The sequence below is a fragment of the Mytilus edulis genome, chromosome 2 (genome assembly GCF_963676685.1).
Source record: "Mytilus edulis chromosome 2, xbMytEdul2.2, whole genome shotgun sequence".
NCBI lineage: Eukaryota > Metazoa > Mollusca > Bivalvia > Mytilida > Mytilidae > Mytilus > Mytilus edulis.
The window spans coordinates 49,290,382-49,312,584 of NC_092345.1; the positions used below are offsets into that span (position 1 = coordinate 49,290,382).

General features: G+C 32.9%; 1 protein-coding gene across 1 annotated transcript in view; it reads left to right on the top strand.

The window, feature by feature from the left end:
- The first annotated feature begins 1,702 nt into the window (after positions 1-1,702).
- The window catches only part of LOC139512362 (contactin-4-like), an 81,650-nt gene continuing 61,149 nt past the window's right edge, over positions 1,703-22,203 (top strand). Inside the window, exons 1-13 of the mRNA XM_071299940.1 lie at positions 1,703-2,000; positions 3,708-3,790; positions 5,893-6,156; positions 7,027-7,338; positions 7,703-7,993; positions 8,174-8,315; positions 8,572-8,738; positions 8,966-9,119; positions 10,363-10,481; positions 12,986-13,099; positions 14,456-14,608; positions 15,166-15,281; positions 16,114-16,267. Coding sequence (XP_071156041.1) covers positions 3,718-3,790; positions 5,893-6,156; positions 7,027-7,338; positions 7,703-7,993; positions 8,174-8,315; positions 8,572-8,738; positions 8,966-9,119; positions 10,363-10,481; positions 12,986-13,099; positions 14,456-14,608; positions 15,166-15,281; positions 16,114-16,267 — 2,059 coding nt within the window. The 5' untranslated portion in view covers positions 1,703-2,000; positions 3,708-3,717. The remainder of the gene's footprint in view (positions 2,001-3,707; positions 3,791-5,892; positions 6,157-7,026; positions 7,339-7,702; positions 7,994-8,173; positions 8,316-8,571; positions 8,739-8,965; positions 9,120-10,362; positions 10,482-12,985; positions 13,100-14,455; positions 14,609-15,165; positions 15,282-16,113; positions 16,268-22,203) is intronic.

A 22,203-nucleotide genomic window follows, 5' to 3' on the forward strand; every position in this document is an offset into this window, starting at 1 on the left:
AGGGGTTGTTTAAAGCTACATTGATAAATTCCTAGATGATCATGAACTCTATAGAAAAAGTCAACTCGGCATTATCATTTATGAGTAACCAATTTTCTACGCAGTAAATGTATGTAGCAAACATATAATTATAAACAAAAAACCACAATATTGTATAAGTACCCTGTTTTAATGTTTCAACCCTAAACATCACAGAATTAAAGCCAATAGATGTGAATTAGTGAATTTAAAGAAATTAACGCCCCACTCAGGTGTTACTTGGAAATAACCACAAAAAGTGATAAAGATGAAACAATGTATTGGAGATGAATTAGTCAATAGTAATTTTATCCTACGCACTTTAAAACCTTTTAAATTACGAAGGGTCATTCGTGACTCTCAACCATTCACAAACTGCGGAAAGTACAACCCTTTTTAATCTCCTGTTTGTTTACATTTCACAAGAAGTAAACCTTCGAATGTCCGAGTTCATTATACGGCAGGCAGTTGTACCGTCGAATAAGTTCATAACATCTCTGAATTTTGACCGCGTTCACGGTTAAAATACTTTCTCAAATCCTTTAAACAAGCATACTCTGCCTCTTTTGTATTACAGTATTTATTTAGTAAATGATCATAAAGGCAATATAGTATAAACGGAAGCAAGACAACGTTCACAGTGCCAAATATAAACATAAAGCCTTTAGTTTTGTCTTTCTTTGTAAATCTAATTGACCGTCATGTTTAATTTGCTCCTAGAAAAATCTCTCCAGTCGTAAACTTAAAGTTCGGTTAAAAGGCTGACCAATTATACCTCAGTGTTATTGTTGTTCCTTGTTCCTCTGTAATTGTTATAGTCACTTGCATTGTTGCAATGTACACTAGTACAAGGATTTGTAAAGTGACAAGGATTCGCCCCCAGAATACCAAATGGTCGTCCACTGACTGATCATGACCAAGGATTTGTATAGTATACAAATCCTTGTCATGACTGAGTTGATGTGAATATCTTTTTCACAGTAAAATTCTCATTTTATAAGAAAACGTTCTAAAAAGTCCGGGTATCTTGTTTGCCGGTTTAGTTGATGAATTTAATTGGTGGTACAGACTGCAAATGTCCCCTGTTTTGTTCCCCTCCTGTTTATTACACAAACAGTTATACAAAATTCAGTTACTCATCATTGGGAAGACAGGCGCAACATTTTTTTACCCCAAATTTCAATATATTATAACAAAAACATTAAAAAACAAATCACCTGCAAAGCGGGACTTTAAAAATGATTTAATCCGTTACATTTACTATAGTAAGAGATATATCAGTGAATATATGGTAATTTTCTCTTCTTTCATTTATCACTGGCGTGAGTTTTGTGTAGTTGTTACTTGTTAAAGTTCGTTAATTTTCACGAGTTTCAAATCAGCAGGACTAGTCTAGAATATGTCTTTAGTGTTACTGTAGTCTTACATGTACGGTATAATAAGTATAGTGGCGGATCCTGGGGGGGGGGGGGGGGGGGGGGTCCGGGGTTTGAACGGCCCCCCGTTTTTTGCCGATCAATTCATTTGAATGGGGACATATGCTTGGACCCCCCTTCCTCCTGGGTTGGGACCCCCCTTTTTCAAATGAATGGATCCGCCCCTGAAGTTTTATTTAGAAAACCTGAGCTAGTATCATCATACATAATAATTTTGCGGGAATTATTTCCCGCCATAAAGACTCGATTATCTCCCATTTATTTACATCTGAAGCCGATTCATCGATTTACTGTTACTGCATGTTTTCATGAATATTTTACATCATTCCAAATAACAACACCAGTGGCACAGGCAGCATGAAAAATCAACATCGACTTTTACTTCATTATTGTAAATTGACCCGAAAAGATAAATAATTAATGTCATTAGGTGATTCCATGGTTAACTATGACAGACTATGTAAATAATATGTTAAGAAATCGTCTGCCAGAAGAAATTGGCATAAGATTAACATAAACCTTGGATTGTGCTTCATATAATTTAAGGTAAATGAAATAATCTATGTTGTCCATGTAATGCTGTAGAAAAGAAAACAACAACTGAGGTTGGGAGGAAATTAAAATTGTAAATTACATGTATCTACAGCAAATGCCATGGTTTCCTGCTATTTTATAGAGAGAGATAATTTGGGGGCGAGGAGGAAAGGGGTGGGGGTTCTGGAGATATTCAGGCAAGGTGAAAAGTTGTAAAATATATATCTTTAAAGTTTTTATGAATTTACATCTTGTTTCACTTTCACATAATAAGTTTCATAAATAAGTAAAAATAAAAATTTATGATTTGAGAAAAAGAGAAGAATAATTGGGCAAACGGAAAAAATAATAATTCTAAATTTATAGAATTTTGTGTGTGCATTTGTTGCAGCTTTGTTGAAAAATGTACAAAAGTGCAAGATACATTAATACAGTTTTATGCTATCAATTATTTCTCAATAGAACTTTAATTAAGATATCCCTAGTCCAACTAATTATGACATTTGGCAAAGACTATTTTAATTTAAGGAGTCCAAGAAAAAATTTAAGTAGCCTTGCCTGAATTCATAATTATTTGGACTAAGATATCCCCCAAAATTTGAATTTTTTACAGTAGTTTGAAAATAAAATTAAAGTAAAAACTTTAAAATAGCTCATTATAAATGTTGATAGTTTTTTCTATCATCGAAGCACAATACCCTTGAGATTAGATGTGACTCAGAAACATCCTTAAGTTTGTTGACTATTGATAATTTGCTTCTGACTATTTTGCCTACGATTTAGTTAATATTTACATCAACAAAGGCATGTGCCCTTTAGTTTCTGGCAACGATTTCCTATTTCAAGCGTACAGCATGATATTACAGTAAAATTATCACTAGAAAAGATTAAAGGAAAAATATACAAAACAGTGATAAATAATATTACAGAATACTTCTTCCAACTTTGAATGTCCATTAGCACACTGAATGTCCATTCTGATATTCAGTTTTCCTCTATTTTGCGTTGATCAACGAAGAATCAAAAAGTCTGGATCACAATATCATTAAGCAACAAACTTTAAATTAAAGATTAGCAGTTCTTTGTAGGTTGACATATTTCAAAGTTCATATCAAATTAGGTTTTTACTTATTTGAATTAAATATCTTAGCATGAATTATTAGAACTTGGTCATTGTAATGCCACTGGTCAGGTTTTACCTTGTGACGAATTTCTGAGATAAATTGAAAGATTTATGAATTTTTCTCTTGATCTACTTTATTGTGGGAGGGATTAGGTTTATTAAAATTTGATAAGAGGATTCAATTTTGATAAAGTTTCAATAATTAAAGTAACACTTTAAGATCTGTTTCAATAAATTATTTTAATATTAGAATGATGATAGTTGACATTAATAAATATATCAATTGTAAACAAAGCTTTGAAATTAGAAAAAAATCTATTTAACTGACCAGCCTTTGTTTTTTTGTTGTCATAATTTCTAATCTTGAAAATACCAAGTTCCAGTAGTTACATCTCCAATAAGCTTTTTTATTTTACATGGAAAAAAGGAATTACTGTTTTTGTTAAAAACTAGTACACATTTTCATTTTACAGTAAAGATGAGGGATACATTTGTAATTAGTTGTTTTTAATACCTATAGTAATGATTTCATTAATAAAAGAAAAATGACACATACAAATGACTTTTATATAATACTATGATTTTATTTTTTTCAGGATCAAATTAATGCTGACAATGTGGTACCATGATACAACTACTATCTGCCTTTTATTAGTGGTACCTGTAGCAGCATTCATTGGTTTGTACATTAAAAAATATCCTCTTAAAATTAATGGCCTCTGTTTTTTTTGAAAATGAGCTAGTCTAAGACTTAAATGTGTGAAAAGTCATGAACAATTCTTGCTGAGCATGTCTGTCTAGTATAAAGCAAGGTTCATATCTAAATCACATTAATGTTTTTTCCTCTTAAAAAATAAAATTTACATATCATTTGCCACTGAATATTCATTAAATATTTGCAGCTTTATGTTCAACCCACAAATGTCAATTAATTTGAGGACTTTGAAAAATTACCTGCTATCAATATGAAATACAGACAGACGATCCGCAACCACAATTGTCGTCCCTTATTTTCGTTGTTCACAAATATAGTCCCTAGTGTTGACAGTGGGTTACTTGCCATTAATTTTTATACCTCTTCCAAATTTATTTTTCCATGTTTAATGCCTCAAATTGCAACAAGGCTGGTGAAATTACACTGTAAAAAAATTTGGGTTCAGAATTTTAAAGGAAAGTAGTGATTTGGTCCAGCTGAAAAAGGTTGAAAATTAGCACTTCGGAAGCTGTCAAAAGATTTCAAGACGCCCTAAACATAAAATTGTCCATATTTTGAGTTAGAGCCGATGAAGTTTTTTATAATTTTGATATAATTTGTCCAAAAAGTAGTACAACAACACTGTAAAAATTTCATTGAGAAAGCGCAGCTGGGATTTTTTAAATTTTCATTTATCTTCTAAAAGAAATGCACTACGAAATAATTGTGGTCTCGGACCAGACCCTGTGTCCACGCTTCTCTAAACAGGATCTGACAACATTCAGTTCTATTTTTGGTTATTGCATCAGCAAATGATATTTCAGCCTTCTAAAATTAGAAGGTGTGCATGCATATGCGCATTATCATTGCGACAAAACATGAGGATTCCGAAAGATTTTCTTCTACAGATCCTTGTAAGCGAACCTGGGTCGGCCTGCTATATAGTTGTGTATTTATATTTGGGTATAAAATATATATCCCATAATTTAGAATTGAACCCTGTTATATTAGCTTTTTGTAAACCATATTCCATTGCCTGGTACTAATGTACTATTAGAATAATATAGTGATAATGGATTGAGTGTATGTATACTTGCTAAATAAAATTTACCTGAAAGAAATTATGAAAAATCAACTTAAAATTTAAAAGGTTTTAATGTCTTAGTTATGGTCACAAGAAACAATTTTGTCTAATAGTGTATGTATTATCAAGGTAGTTATCAGAAAAAAACTGTTGAAAATTCAAGCCTCATTCAAGATTTTACTGTTTTTTAAAGCATTTGCTATTTTTGTCATCGTGTTACGGCCATTTTGTTTATCTTCAAAATAGAATGCTCAAGTTTTTTGTTCTACAGTTCTCTCAAGATTGTGTAAATTTAACAGTGTTTCTTGACTTTTGTATTGAAAATTAATCTAATTTGATTAAGCATTCCTCAAATGTAACATTTCATTGGAAGTTTAATTGTGAACCCTTTTGCACTGAGATTTTGGTCCACTAATGGTTGACAGACTTCATTTACAAACGCAGTGTTACCAGAAATTTACTGCCCTCTGATGGCTTAAATCTATGTCTTAATATTACCTGTTTAACCTGTATCAACATGGTTAATATTTTTTTTATTAATTAAATGTTGCTGGTATAAAAACTTATAGGTGCTCTCTTGCTTGTTTTAATATCAAAATACGTTTGTTCATTTGATAGTATTGTTTTTGTAAACCTTACTGTGTTTTGCAACAAGTCATTTATTTTCAGGTGACAGTCTGTGGTATTAAGATATAATTTAATTTTGGATGTAACGCGTCCTCTGATTGGATGAGTTATTTTGTTATCAACCCATAGACATAATTTAGTCATGTGACCGTGACGTCATCAGCGTTTTTTCATGGTTTTCTACGGTTTCATTTTTTATGTTATTTCTTCATAGACAGAAAAAATAATACAGTCATTCCTTAAATAGAATTACCAGAATGGTTTACGGTGCACAGTTTTATGGTATGGAAACAGTTTAAAAGAAACAATCTAGATTTTGAATTAGATGTATGGCAAATGCTTTTTCTTGCGATATAACCCATTGATTTGTTTTCAGAATTCACTCAAATGCCATTAAGTCAGGCTGTTGTATTTGGACACAATGTAGTACTAAATTGTGAAGCTGTCACAGACCAACCTGGTACCCTTACATATACTTGGTACCAGAATGGGACCCAGTTGACAGCCTCTGTATTTTCCAACCATTCCCTATTGATAGTTGATGTACAGCAAAGTAAGCTTGGTAACTACAGTTGTCATGTGACCAGCAGTAACCATTCAGAGACCTCCATATTGTCATCAGCAGTCCTCATCCAAGCATGTAAGATAATTTAAACAGACTGGAGAAGTTTTTTTTTTTTGCCCCATCTACAATAGTAGAGTTGCATTATGATTTTATGTCTCTATGTCTGTTTGTCTGTCTGTGCATTTGTTCGTCAGTTCGTCTGTCTCTCACGCTTTAGGTGAGTTTTTGGTCAAGTCCAATCAACTTGAAACTTAGGACACATGTTCCCTATGGTATGATCTTTTTAATATTAATGCCAAATTAAATTTTAACCCCAATATCAAGGACAACTGAAACATAGAATATGTACTATTGACACATTCTTGTTATATTATAAATATCAGGATTATTAGAGATATAAGTTAAAAAAAATTATAAGAAATTAACTTAAATATACTGGAATTTAGTATAGAATAAGAAAATGTGGTATGATTGCCAATGAGACAACTGTCCATCAGACTCAATATAAATTTAAAATTTCTACGATGCTGTAAATGGAATTAAGATGAAGCTGTTACTGAATAAGTTCCATAACAAATGCATGAAATAATTTTTAAGCATTACCAGAACAGTTGGTATTGTTAATTTTATGGATAAAGATAGAGTTATCTCCCATATTGTGCCAAATAAGTTCAGGGTTATCTCCCATATTGTGCCAAATAAGGTCAGGGTTATTTCCAATATGGTGCCAAATAAGGTCAGGGTTATCTCCCATATTGTGCAAAATAAGATTAGGGTTATACCCCATATTGTGCCAAATAAGGTCAGGGTTATTTCCCATATTGTGCCAAATAAGGTCAGGGTTATCTCCCATATTGTGCCAAATGAAGTCGGGGATGAGTAAACACAGTGTTTACAGATCATATTAAATGATGTTCAAAATAAAGTTAAATGTTTTTATTGAAGATATAAGACCATTTGTAAATAACCCATCACAAGTAACAGTTACAGAAGGAGAAGCTGCCGTACTTGAATGTGTTACCGGGGAAAGTGCCCCACCCCCTCAAGTTTTTTGGGAGAAAGATGGACAGCCAGTCACCTCTGGTTCACAGTTTAAAGCAAGATTTGGAACACATTCATATGACATGATTGGACAGTACTACATGAAACTAATATTAGATTCTAAACCTAGGGAGACTGGATTATATTCCTGTGTAGCAGTTAACACGGCCCAAGGAATACAAGTAAAGAGTTTAGTGGTACAGGTTAAAATATCTGGTAAGAATAGATCAGTTAAGCTGAGATACATTTTACAGCAATTATTTTCATTTTTGGCAGGTTTTGGGTTATCTGGGTGATAGAATAGGAAATCTTGAGCAACTTGGGAAAATAGGGTATCTGCTTTGTGTAATTAATTATCTTTTAAATTGATGTATAGATTCTTTAGATTTTCTTTAATGTTTGTTTATATTGTGAAGATGTGCACAATTGGAGAAGTTTTGGCATACTGTACAGATACCGTACTGAAAACAATTCTCTGTAGCATTCTTGATTGACTCATTTACAGATGTTAGAGTCTGTTTAATTTAACAGTTTCTTTTGTTTCTGCTTGGTATGTAATTATAGAGGTTACTTCTTTCAGCTATAGAAACAAAACCATACATTGATGTAGATATTTCCCAGAATTCTTCAGTGATGGCACCAGAGGGTTTTCCATTGGTTCTCAACTGTGCAATAGGTGGTTTCCCTAAACCCTTAATCACATGGTACAAACTCCAAGATGTTATTGTTCCTGACTCCAGAGTGAGAGTCTTAACTAATGGTAGTTTAGAGTTTGTGCTACTGATCCAAGAAGACCAGGGTTACTATTTCTGTGAAGGCAGCAACTATCTTGGTCACTTCAGAACTCAGGATGTATTTGTTCAAGTATCATGTAAGTACATTAACTTGGGTAATCATTTCTTTCGCTACAGTTTGTACAATGAATATTTTCCTATTAACTTATGAGAGCTCCTTATGATTGTAAATTCCAATTAAAATATCATGCTGTAAAATGGTGAAAATTTATGACATTTTCTAATTATTTATTTTTTTATATTTATTTTTTTAACAGATATTGACCTTTTATTCCAAGAAGAACCAGAATCTTTGTATATCACAGCAGGACAACCAGTTGTTCTTCACTGCTCTCCACCAATCAGCTTTCCTCCAGCTAATGTATCATGGTACAAAAACAACCAACCAATGACATACAGGTAAAATCCTTATTGCTCTTTATTATTTCTTGAGCTAATGCATCTTGATGTAAGTATTTATTCATGGAGAACAACTAATTTACTATAAGAGAGCAGTTTTCATTTTTATAAAAGCATTTAAAGTTTACTTGCATTTTTATATTAGATTTTAGTTAATTTTTAATAAATTTTACATGTTTAAGGGGAGATAATTCAAACAAGTTTATCAAGCTTGGACAATACCTAAGATTTAATGGCTGGCAACTGTTTATTACAGGACAGGAGAACAAGCTGTTTACATTGTTGATCCTGTGGTTGGAATCTGGAATCTATTCTTTACAGATATACAGAAGCAGGATGAAGGCAGATATTTTTGTGTAGCATCAAATAATTATGCTATTCCAACATCTAGAACCTCAAAGTCAGCAGACTTGCAGATTGGAGGTATGATAAGGTCATTAAATATGTAATTTAAAAGATGGTATGTTGTCTGAGATCAATCAGACTTTACTCGTTCATATATATGGATACATTGTGGATAATGAAATTTAAACCAAGTATGTTTAAGAGGTCAAATGTTTTCATTTTAAAAAATCTTCAATTTTTAAGACAGTGAGCAAATTTTATACACTGTATCCTCAAAGTGATTATATTTTGAATTTGCTCTATAGGTGGTCCAGTGTTTTTAGATCCTCCAGTTTCCACCTCTGTGGTTACAGGAGAAGGGACTCAGATGATATGCATGGTTGGAGGAGATCCCTTCCCACAGATTACTTGGTTTTTAGATGGACTTATGGTCCTTCCTGATGATACATTAATTTTAAGGTCAGTTTTTTGACACACATATTAAAGAAAACACACAAGCAAGAGTCTGATACACAATTATAGTGAGAATGGACACAGTTAAAGCAATAAAAGTGCTGATATTTTGCTTATTATGCCCCACCTACGATAGTATAGGGGCCTTATGTTTTCCGTCCGTTCGCTTCAGGTTAAAGTTTTTGGTCAAGGTAGTTTTTGATGAAGTTGAAGTCCAATCAACTTTAAACTTAGTACACATGTTCCCCATGATATGATCTTTCTAATTTTAATGCCAAATTATAGTTGACCACAATTTCATGGTCCAATGAACATAGAAAATGATAGTGCGAAGTTCAGGTTTAAAGTTTTTGGTCAAGGTAGTTTTTGATGAAGTTAAAGTTACATCATCTTTAAACTTAGTACACATGTTTCCTATGATATGATCTTTATAATTTCAATTCCAAATTAAAGTTTTGACTCCAATTTCACAGTCCACTGAACATAGAAAATGATAGTGCGAGTGGGGCATCCGTGTACTATGGACACATTCTTTTTGTGTTTATTTTGCTCTGCATGTACTGATTTTGTGTAATGGATGGATACCTCATATCCTTTCTTTTCTATTATAAGTTTAATAATTGTACCTAAGAATTAATGTAAGGCTATTTATTCTTAGAAGTATCTTTGAAAAAAAAAGTTTTATTTTTATTCTCATATATCCTTTTATCCATTGTGAATTTTTTTCCACAATTATCAGATCATGTTTTTATGTCCTGCCTAGGATAGCGTGGGGCATTATACATATTTTTTGTCTGTGTGCCATCTGCCTAATATTCCTTCCATCCAGTATCAGTTTAAATCTTTTTAAATTGATGTCAAAGAATGATTTTTACCCTGATTTTGCGATTAACTGATCATTGAAATGTGGTAGTGGACAGTCAGTGTATTTCAGGTTTTAGTTTCTGGTTAAAGTAGTTTACTGTACATTTTTGGTCCCATTATCATGAAACTTAGTGCACGTTTTTATCATGATTTAAATTTTTTCAATTGTATTCAAATTTACTGTTTCCCCCCAATTTAATTAATGGTTCACTGAACAAGGCAAAAAAGTAGCCCAAGCAGGGAACACATTTTCTAGTTAATCTATACTTTAATAGATAGAAAGTTGTTTTGGTACTTCTTACCCTTAATTTCAAAGAAGATTCCTTGTTTCTACTATCTGATAAAAGAACCTGTAGTTTTGTTAAAATTTGCATGTAATTTACAGGAACCAGAACCAGGAACTTCACATGGCAAATGTAAATAAGATTAGAGAAGGACTTTATACATGTAGAGCTACAAATGTATATGGTGAAGCTGAATCTACTGCTTATTTAAAAGTTCTAGGTAAGAAATATATTCTACTGGTATCATACATTTAATTTCTGTCTGCACTCATTTTTCCTTAAAAGGTTCGCACTGTGGCTTGTGGCTGATATTTTACAACATCAGTGTGTAAAAAACCTGTTAATCTATACTTGGAAATGCTGTTAGAATCCTTCTTTACTTAAAAAGCCTTTGGTTTATCCCTTTAGAGGTTATTGAGAACCTAAGATGTTGATGGCTTACATTTTCATCATGCTCCGTTGAGGTTCTCTCTTTGTGGGAGATAATGCTCAATTGATGTAATCTCCAACAAAAAACTTTGATGTGTTTTCAGATTTGAACACAAGAGTAAGAAAAGGATCTTCAATTGTGTGGAGCTATTAGTTAAGTAAAGTGAACAAATCTTAAGGCAATGATTGTATAACGCATACTCTTAAAGTAAATCCATCACTTGGCGTTCGTCGTCGTCCGTCGTCTGTCGTCGTCTGTCGTTGTCTGTCGTTGTAAACTATTTCAAGAATCTTCTCCTCTGAAACTACAAGGCCAAATACTTCCATACTTTAACTGAATGTTCCTTAGGGTATCTAGTTTATAAATTGTATCCGAAGTTTTGATCTATCAACAAACATGGTCGCCCTTGCTAAAAATAGAACATAGGGGTCAAATGCAGTTTTTGGCTTATATCTCAAGAACGAAAGCAATTAGAGCAAATCTGACAGGGGTTAAAATTTTCATTAGGTCAAGATCTATCAGCCCTGAAATTTTCAGAGGAATCAAAAAACCCATTGTTGGGTTGCTGCCACTTAATTGGTAATTTTAAGCAAATTTTGCAGTTTTTGGTTATTTTCTTGAATATTATTATAGATAAAGATAAACTGTAATCAGCAAAAATGTTCAGCAAAGTAAGATCTACAAATAAGATACAATGACCAAAATTGTAAATTGACCCCTTAAGGAGTTATTGGCCTTTAAAAACAATTTTACACAATTTGTTCATCATATTTGTTAACTTTCAAAAATCTTCTTCTCTGAAAGTACTGAACCAATTGCAGGTAAACTTATGCTAAACAATTCTAAGGGTATCTTGTATAAAGTTTGTGTTTCGTAAAAAACATGGCCGCCATGGCTAAAAATAGAACATAGGTTAAAATGCAGTTTTTGGCTTGTATTTCAAAAACTAAAGCATTAAGAGCAAATATCTTGAGAAGTTTAAGTGTTTATTAGGTCAAGATCTATCAGCCCTGAAATTTTCAGACAAATCGATACTCATTGTGGATTGTTGCCACTTAATGGGTAATTTTAAGCAAATTTTGCAGTTTTTGGTTATTATCTTGAATATTATTATAGATAGAGATAAACTGTAAACAACAAAAATGTTTATCAAAGTAAGATCTACAAATAAGTTTAATGACTAAAAATGCCAGTTGACACCTTAAGGAGTAATTGCCCTTTAATGATAATTTTACACAATTTTTCATTGTTTGCTAACTTAAAAAAATCCTTTTCTCTTAAACTACTGAACCAATTTCACTTTAACTTAAAACTTAACAATCCTTAGGGTAACTTGTATTAATTTGTGTTTTTTATACCCCCCAAAAAACAAAAGTTTTGGGGAAGTATATAGGAATCACCCTGTCCGTCTGTCTGTCTGTCCATATGTCTCTTAAACGCAACTCCTCCTTAATAGATGGACCAATATTAATGAAACTTCACACAGTTGTAGTACACAACCTGAGGATGTGCATGAAGGAAAATATTTCTGGTCGGAATTATTTTAAGGGAGATAATTGATTTTACTTCGTTAAATATAGCTATAAATGGCAACAAGTCTGTAAGCGCAACTACTCCTAAACAGATTAATCAATATTGATGAAACTTTACACAGTTTTTGTACACAACCTGTAGATGTGCATGAAGGAAGATATTTCTGGTAAGATTTTTTTCAAGGGAGATAAGCACAACTCCTCCTAAATGACTGTACCAATATTAATTAAACTTTACACAGATCCAGTACATGACCAGAGAATGTGCATAAAGGAAGATATTCTTGGTCTGAAATATTTGAAGGGAGATAATTAACTTAATTTATATAGATTTAGTTATTTTTTTGGTTTCTACACACTGACTTAAAATATGCAAAGAGAGATAACTCTAATTATTATTAATTTTAAATGTTCTTTCATTTCCTTTTACTTCAAGAAAAATAGCCAATGTTGCTAGGGGTAAAATGCATTATTTTTGCCTGTGAAGAAAATATGACAGATACAAAGAATGTTTGAATGGCATATTTTAGCACACACTGAAAAGCAAAAATAATCATTGATGAATGATTTAAACAAAAAAATTGAAGGTGAGCGATTCAGGCTCTTGAGAGCCTCTTGTATATCTTACAGTCAATATCTAAAAATACCTCATTTATAGTACTAAATCAACAACCACATGCACATTTATTAGATAGAGGGAAGCAGTCCACAGCTTTTAAGAAAGCTTAAATTTGTTATCTATTGTTTCCTGCTTTGTTTCAGTGCCACCAGTGATTGTAGATTTTACAGAATCAATCACAGTTATATCAGACCATGATTTGGTACTACCTTGCTATGTGAATGGAGATCCTAAACCAACTATTCAATGGTTAAAAGGTTAGATTTGATTCCTAGTAAATATTGACCAGAGGCGGGGTTTAACTATTATTATATGGCTTTTATTTTCATCTTGCACACTGAAAGGTCTCTCTTTGTGGAAGATAATGCACCAATACGATCCCAATACCTGTGAAATAAGTGACATTACTACAATTTCATATTGTTACGATTTTAAAGAAAAGATGTAAAATGCTAGAATTCTTACTTTGGCTTTTAAAGAGTTGAACTAATTTCCTGCGTTCTAGGGATTTTGAATTTTATCCATGGTATGATGACAGCACATTATGTTGATCTGAAGAACATACATAAAATTGACCAAAAAATATACATTTTACACCAAACTGCCATAGAACACAATTAATCTTCCAATCTTCCACTTCTTTCTTAAGGATGTTTGCTACTCTTTCAAAATAACAAGCTTTCTTTTAAAAACTGTTAGTAATTTAAAGTATGTTAATAAAGGGACTAAACTGCAGAAAAACATGTAGTGTTTGTGTGCTTTATTTGAGATATAGGCCATTGAAAATTTGGCAGGAAATGATATTCTCTATATATTTCATATATAAAACATTGGCACGTTTTTCTTTTAAAAGCTTTGAAAAAGTAATAAGGGTTTTATAAGATTGTGTGTTGGTGGTGAAAACCACAGGGTAGTGATATGTGTCTAGTGCATTTATGCCGCTGACTAGCATTGTATGTGAAAAGAGAGCCGAGTGCGTCAGTCTCTCCTGTCAGTACATAGCCTCTACACTACCAAGACTCCATTGGTGCCTCCTCGTGGTAACACACGGATACTGGTCTCATTCGATGCCAGGCTTAACTGATAGAGATTGGGGAGCAACAAGGGCCCTGTAGATGCATTGTGTAGGCCCATCGGCGTGTGGATATGCTCTAGCACTCATTAACCTTGTCCCAGCTATGGGTAAATAGCCAGTCAGATGGGGGTTGATAGCCCAGAAAGGCAATCCATCTAGGAGAGACAACTCTGATACCAACCCGGGTAGATCTTTGCTCGTAAGCCTAGGCCAGCATTCGATCTAGGGGAATGGAACCTCAACTACAAATCCACTGGCTCTCCAGGTTAGGGGGTTGAGCACAAGACTAACTATCTCGTCTCATAAAAAAACTCTAGTTACGGAAACCAGACCAGTAAGATTTTCATAGATGGCATTTTAAACTGTATGTAATCAAATTATAAAAAGAAAAGTAGGGGTTAATGGGCAAAATGTTTAATGGCACTTTATGGATCAAACCAGAGGTATCAGAAAATCTAGAAAAAATTCAAAAACAAGATCTAGAGGAGTAAACATCCTAAAGACAACGTAATTTTTCTATTTATGGTATTTTTTTCAGATGGTAAAGATATAAATTCAAGTGACAGGATTCTTATCGGGTCATATGACCTTACTGTGAAGAAAGTTGATCTTCAGGATGCAGGAATCTATACCTGTCATGTTTTCAATACAGCTGGTGCTGCTTTTGGTATGGCAACTGTCACAGTTAACAGTATGTATCAGTCAATAAATTTTTGTCCTTTCCTTGTAAGGGTTTTTCCAGATAAAAGTTGGTAGTCAATTTCTTTGGATACCGAACTCTAGGGTCAAACAATTAATTTTTTACTTAAGATCCACCACCACAAGTTTAGAAAATGTGTCTCTGTGACTTAATCATATAGACTATATCGTCAGATCTATCATTTCCTACAGAGGCAGAATCTGACTTAAGCTATGTTAAGTTAGAGATGTGATGATTTAGGTTACATTCACTACAGCTGGTATAATGTAAATATAGCTAGAGCAGTTGCATAAAATGAGGGAGAATGTACAAGAGGGACAATCTAAAACCATCAATTAAAGAAAAACAGACTGACAAAAAAAAAAAAAAGGTGAGGAACAGACATCATGCTATAGGTCTACAGAACACTTACAGAAAAAAGACTAAGCATGAACCCTACTAAAAACTAAATGTGCTTGTGAAGGCACATTTCTTGTTCATTATGATCTAAACAATACAAGTTTATAAATTTTGACTAAACTTTTCTAAATTGGTTACTATTGTTGCAGTGAAGCCAGAGTTTGTCAAGTCACCATTGAACATAACTGTAACCATGGGCCAGTCTGTAGTCATGGATTGTGAGGTCAGAGGTAATCCAGCTCCAACAGTTTCTTGGCTGTTTAATGTAAGAATTAACTTTTATTTGTAGTAAGTCCTTAGTCCTTATGTCTGTCAATCTCATGAAATTTTTATAAAGAACTACAATTCGGATAGCAGAAATTTCATAACTGAGCAGTTGCTAACAGTTTACTTGTTTTTGATAGAGGTATTATGTTTCAGTTTTAAAGATATTTAGAAAGGGAGGTGAAAAATACCAGAGGGACATTTAAACTCATTAGTCCAAAATAAACTGACAATGGCTAAAAAAGAAAAAGACCAACAAACAAACTAGTACACAAAACACAACATAGAAAACTAAAGACTAAGCAACACTTACCCCCAAAAAGCTGAGGGTGATCTCAGTGCTACGGAAGGGTAAGCAGATCCTGCTCGAAAAGTGACACTCTTCAAGTTGCTCATGTTAGTACAAACCTTGCAATAAGTCTTATTCAGTAGGTCACATTCGAGGAAAAGGGGACAGAATTAAAATATTAGGAACATATCTGCTATAGTCTGTGAAACTGATATTGATATTCAGTAGTGGTCAACCAACTTGTAATAGGGTTAGTTAAACTCAAAGGGATGATTTCAACTTTACCACTTGGAACTCCAAGTTTGATAGCTTCCATTTGAGTAGCATCCCTCTATCAAGGACATCTTGATAGGAAATACAGGTGCTACTGGAATGTTCCCATGGGAATGCTGATTGTTTGTTGAAAAACACGCCCTCACAATACAACAAATATGTTGTCAAAAGTTGACCACCCTGAAAACATAACAATGTTTTTTTTTGTTATTCATGTTGTGTTGTTGATGTCTCTAGAATATAAATTTAAGAATTCTGGTGTACTTTTCAGGGTACTAACCTGCTTCCACCAGGCACTATTGTATCAAGTGATAATCATGGAATACATGTTGCTATAGTAACCTGGCGAAATGTTGGATTGTATACCTGTGTAGCCTCTAACATACTGGAAGCTGCCACCAGAGATGGGAGGTTAAGTGTGCATGGTATGATTTGTTTTTCTCTTAGGCAACTTGTTTAAAAACCAGCTTTCTGTAGCCCTTGAACCCTTATTTTGGAGTTTTTTCTACATAAGATGACGGTTCTTGTCCTTTTGTTCTAGCTTCTGATTGTGCCCTTTGATTAGGGACTTTCAATTTTGAATTTTCCTTGAAGTTTAGTATTGTTGGGATTTTACATTTTTTGCTACTTTTTATAAATTTGATTGATTAAAACTTCTTATGACAGTATTGTAATGATGCAATTTATTACAGTGAGTTGACTGTTAGTGTTGCTCTCCACCAATTGCAACTCATTCAAAATTTTGACCAAATTGCAATTTGTTTTATAAAATCAAATTGTTCAACTGGTCAGAAATTTGAACCAACTGCTGTAGAAAACCACAGCCAAGTCATGAAAGTGCAAGGTGATAAAATAAAACATACTTACAATCCTATAAGACTTTAACTCCACTTTAATGATGTTGTGACAAAATTAGTTTATCAGTTTGTATAGTTATATTATAATCATTTCCATGCTGAAGGGGAACTGTTTATTTTGAATTGGTATAAAATTGTCCAAACTAAGCTTTCATATAGTTTTTCTTTCTAAAAGTATTCTATATTTATAAGAATCAGACATTATGTGAATTAAAACATTTCATATTCAGTAAAATATTTGTAAAATTGCAATATATGTTTGTAGGAAGTTTCCTGTTACCTGTTACCTATTCTGTACTTTCCACCTTTATCAGATGAACCACTTCAGTTGGAATATCCTCTTGAAGTGTAGAATCCCTTATATTCACTATTGGATTAAAAACATCTTCTTTATACACTTATATACACCGCCACCACACTTATTTAAAAGTATTCAAACTGTATATACAGTCATATTTTAAAATCTAAAACTTGATAGATTCATCCATTGTTATTTTGTCCTTTATCTCACTTGAGTCTCTCTTCTCATCGATAGAATATATATACATCACATCTATCCACCAAGCACATAGACTGTGAAACTTGCTCAGCTCAGCAAATGTCTAATTCACATTCCTTATACTTAAACATACTCATCAAATGCAAACTGTAAGTCCTAACCCTTACACTTATACCTAGTATATACCCCTAACCAAAGAGCCTCATTACAGAGTAATTTCTTCTTAAACTTAAGGTAATGAACCATTACATTGTTATTTGTACTTAAAACTTAGCGACAAATAAACATTTAAAATCTAAAAATAATATGTAAAGTTATCACCTATCATATAAGCGTTAAAAAGACCACCTAACTTTAACAATCAGTTTAAATCTTTGCTTATCATTATCATCTATACCACACTCAAAAAATAAATTTCACTATATATGTCTCTTTAACTTGGAAAACTATATGAACAGTCTTTATAGTAACAAGCTAGTTCTCTTCTGATGTAGACCAAAACATAAGCTGCTTGACAGGCGCTCAATAGTTGTCCATAATTGTTTTAAAAACTGGAATTTTGTACAGTCCACTATTAATTGTAATAGATTATCTTCAAAGTTAAATAAATCATCCACAAGAAGAGCATTTATCTTATCATTTAGTAGATTTCTTAGTAGCATAATGAATTTCCTTCTCACTCCTTCCAAAGAGTTACATTTTATAAGAAAGTGCATTAAGTCTTCAGATTGTTTAAAACACAGAGGGCATAAAGAACTTGTTCTATTCCCATTAAATTTTGCTCGATCAGCTTGAAGAGTGTAAGTCCCACTTATTATTTTGGCTTTGACACATGCTCTTTTAACGGATAAAAGTTCTGAACCACTACTCTCCCAGATATTATGAACTACACCAACTTTAAAGTTATCAACATTTAACATTTTCATAGATACTTTTGTTCTAGCTTCAAGAATTAAAATGTTTTTCCAATAGTCATTCACTGCGTTATAAACCAATTTTTTCCAAATATGCTTTTCTGGGACTAGATCCAGTACCTCTATAGGAGATGGCAATTCATACATTTCTGTTAATTTTATAATTTGAATAAACCAGCTTTCAGAGTCTCTTGTTTTCAAAGCAAGCTGTCTTTGAGCGATACTGCGTTCAACTGACCCGTGATTATCTGCAATGTTACGAAATAGGGAAAGCATTTTTAAGTGGATTTCAGATTCTATAGGAAGCTGACCAGTCAGGACTAAAACAGCAGAATTCGCAGTGCGTGACGGCAGATGCTGGATTTGTTTCAACAATTGTATATAATAAACAGATAGTTTTGCTATATCAGTTTTTGTTAATCGAATAATATCCAGGCCATACAGTAGCCTCGGAATGACAAAGCACTTTATCATGTGAACTGAGACCTTCGGATTTATCCCATTCAGGCCATAGAGACCAGCGCCCATCAATGCATATACTGTTTTACGAGCAGTTTGTATTCTATCTGGTACAACTTCTTTAACTCCAAATTTAGAATTTATGTCCCTTTTTATTCCTAAGTGGGTAGCATTAATTGGTGTATTTAACTTTTGGTCGTTCATATACCAGGAATGTTCTGACTTGTCTCCTATTTTCAATACACAGGATTTCTGTTCACTAATCGAATATCTAAATTTATTTGCATGGTCCATTTGAATATTAATCATAGTTTGTAGTTCATATGGATCATTAGCTATCAATGTAACATCGTCTGCTACAGTTGGAGCACCACAGTATATTGAACCTATGTACGACCCAATTTTGTTTTCCTCATAGATTTTCAGTAAAGAGTTAATAAAAACTTTATACGCAGTTGGAGACCAAACACCTCCTTGACGGACGCCTTGTTTTTCTTTAAACCCACGTGAATACTTTCCTTCCCATTTTACTTTTGTAGTTAAGTCTTCATACCATGCCCTAAATAATAACCAATTATCTCCAGATATGTTCATTTTATGCATTTCTCTAAATAGGCCAGCATGCCATACTATATCAAACGCTTTTTTAGCATCAGTTAATCCAATATATATGGGTAAACGTTTTTCTTTAGCTTCTATTCTTAGTTCAGTTACAACCAGCCCCGCTACAGTAGGGGATTCCCCTTCAGTGAACCCTTTTTATACGACCGCAAATTTTGAAAAAATTTTCGTCGTATATTGCTATCACGTTGGCGTCTGCGTCGTCGTCGTCGTCGTCGTCGTCGTCGTCGTCGTCGTCGTCCGGCGTCCGAATACTTTTAGTTTTCGCACTCTAACTTAAGTAAAAGTGAATGGAAATCTATGAAATTTTAACACAAGGTTTATGACCACAAAAGGAAGGTTGGTATTGATTTTGGGAGTTTTGGTCCCAACATTTTAGGAATTAGGGGCCAAAAAGGGCCCAAATAAGCATTTACTTGGTTTTCGCACTATAACTTTAGTTTAAGTTAATAGAAATCTATGAAATTTTGACACAAGGTTTATGACCACAAAAGAACGGTTGGGATTGATTTTGGGAGTTTTGGTCTCAACAGTTTAGGAATTAGGGGCCAAAAAAGGGCCCAAATAAGCATTATTCTTGGTTTTCGCACAATAACATTAGTTTAAGTAAATAGAAATCAATGAAATTTAAACACAATGTTAATGACTACAAAAGGAAGGTTGGTATTGATTTTGGGAGTTTAGGTCCCAACAGTTTAGGAATTAGGGGCCAAAAAGGGACCCAAATAAGCATTTTTCTTGGTTTTCGCACCATAACGTTAGTATAAGTAAATAGAAATCTATGAAATTTAAACACAAGGTTTATGACCATAAAAGAAAGGTTGGGTTTGATTTTGGGAGTTTTGGTCCCAACATAATAAGGGGCCCAAAGGGTCCAAAATTAAACTTTTGTTTGATTTCATCAAAATTGAATAATTGGGGTTCTTTGATATGCTGAATCTAACTGTCATGACTGTGTATGTAGATTCTTAACTTTTGGTCCCGTTTTCAAATTGGTCTACATTAAGGTCCAAAGGGTCCAAAATTAAACTTAGTTTGATTTTGACAAAAAATGAATCAGTTAGGTTCTTTGATATGCTGAATCTAAAAATGTACTTAGATTCTTGATTATTGGCCCAGTTTTTAAGTTGGTCCAAATCGGGGTCCAAATTAAATTTTGTTTGATTTCATCAAAAATTGAATAAATGGGGTTCTTTGATATTCCAAATCTAACTGTGTATGTAGATTCTTCATTTTTGGTCCTGTTTTCAAATTGGTCTACACTAAAGTCCAAAGGGTCCAAAATTAAACTTAGTCTGATTTTAACAAAAATTGAAATCTTGAAGTTCTTTGATATGCTGAATCCAAAAATGTACTTAGATTTTTTATTATGGGCCCAGTTTTCAAGTTGGTCCAAATCAGGATCTAAAATTATTATATTAAGTATTGTGTAATAGCAAGTCTTTTCAATTGCACAGTATTGCGCAATGGCAAGAAATATCTAATTGCACAATATTGTGAAATATCAAATTTTTTTTTAATTAGAGTTATCTTTCTTTGTCCAGAATAGTAAGCAAGAAATATCTAATTGCAAAATATTGTGCAATAGCAAGATTTTTTTTTAATTGGAGTTATCTTTCTTTGTCCAGAATCAACTTAAATCTTTGTTATATACAATATACAATGTATATTCACTTTTTACTACCAACTGATAAATTAAAATAATCTTTACCATTCAGTGATAACAAGCAGTTTTTTTACATCTTAATATTTTATGATGTATTTAAATGAGTAGTTATTGTTGCAAACTCCATTAGAAATTTTAATTGAGATTAGTTTTGGAATAAGGGAAAGGGGGATGTGATTAAAAAAATTGGGTTCAATTTTTCTCATTTGAAATTTCATAAATAAAAAAGAAAATTTCTTCAAACATTTTTTTGAGAGGATTAATATTCAACAGCATAGTGAATTGCTCTAAGAGAAACAAAAATTTTAAGTTCATTAGAACACATTCATTCTGTGTCAGAAACCTATGCTGTGTCAACTATTTAATCACAATCCAAATTTAGAGCTGAATCCAGCTTGAATGTTGTGTCCATACTTGCCCTAACCGTTCAGGGTTCAACCTCTGCGGTCGTATAAAGCTTCGCCCTGCGGAGCATCTGGTTGTAATCTACTTTGCTGATTTTTAATAGAGCTTTTGTTACGGGATAAATGTAGCTTTTCTATAGTTTTTCCAATAGCACTAGTTATAGTTATACGTCTATATGAATTTGGATCTTCTTTTGGTTTTCCTCCATTTTTAAACAGAGGGCATCCTATCCCTATTTTTAAATTATTTGGGACAGCAACAGTTTTAAAAATCAAGTTTATCAATTTAGTTAGTATATTTACAACTGTCTGTCCTCCATATTTCAAGTGTTCTATGGTGAATTTATCAACATCTGGAGCTTTTCCATTTTTAAAAGATAAAATACATTTATTCAATTCGTACTCAGTCACTTCCTGAATCGGTTCTCTTGTACTTAAGAAAATATCAGTTAATATTTCAATGTCATTATTAACCAAATTGAAAAATTTACTATCGAATCTATCTTGCACAGATGGCGAGGCCAAATCTTCAAAGTATTCAGCCCAAGCTCCCAGAATAGAGGCTGAATTATTATACAGTCTATTGTTAACCTTCAAAATTGAAGTTGTGGATGACCTTGCATTTCTCTGCTTATTTACTAATGCGAAAAATTGTTTATCATTATTCTCATTTAATTCCATAATTTTGGTATACGTATTTTCTCTTTTCTCAGCAGCCAATCGTCTTTGGGCAGAACGAAGTTTTTTCTTTTGCACTTTCATTCGAATATAGTTAATGCTAGATTTATTATCTTTATTACCTTCATTTTTCCATTTCCAATAGTAAAATTTACCCTCCTTAACAATTTCAGTCATTTCTGGGGTCCAGTCCCTTTTCCTCTTAAATTTCTTTTTCCTTTTTGGGCATAGACTTTCAGCAGTAGTCACAATAATGTCAGAAA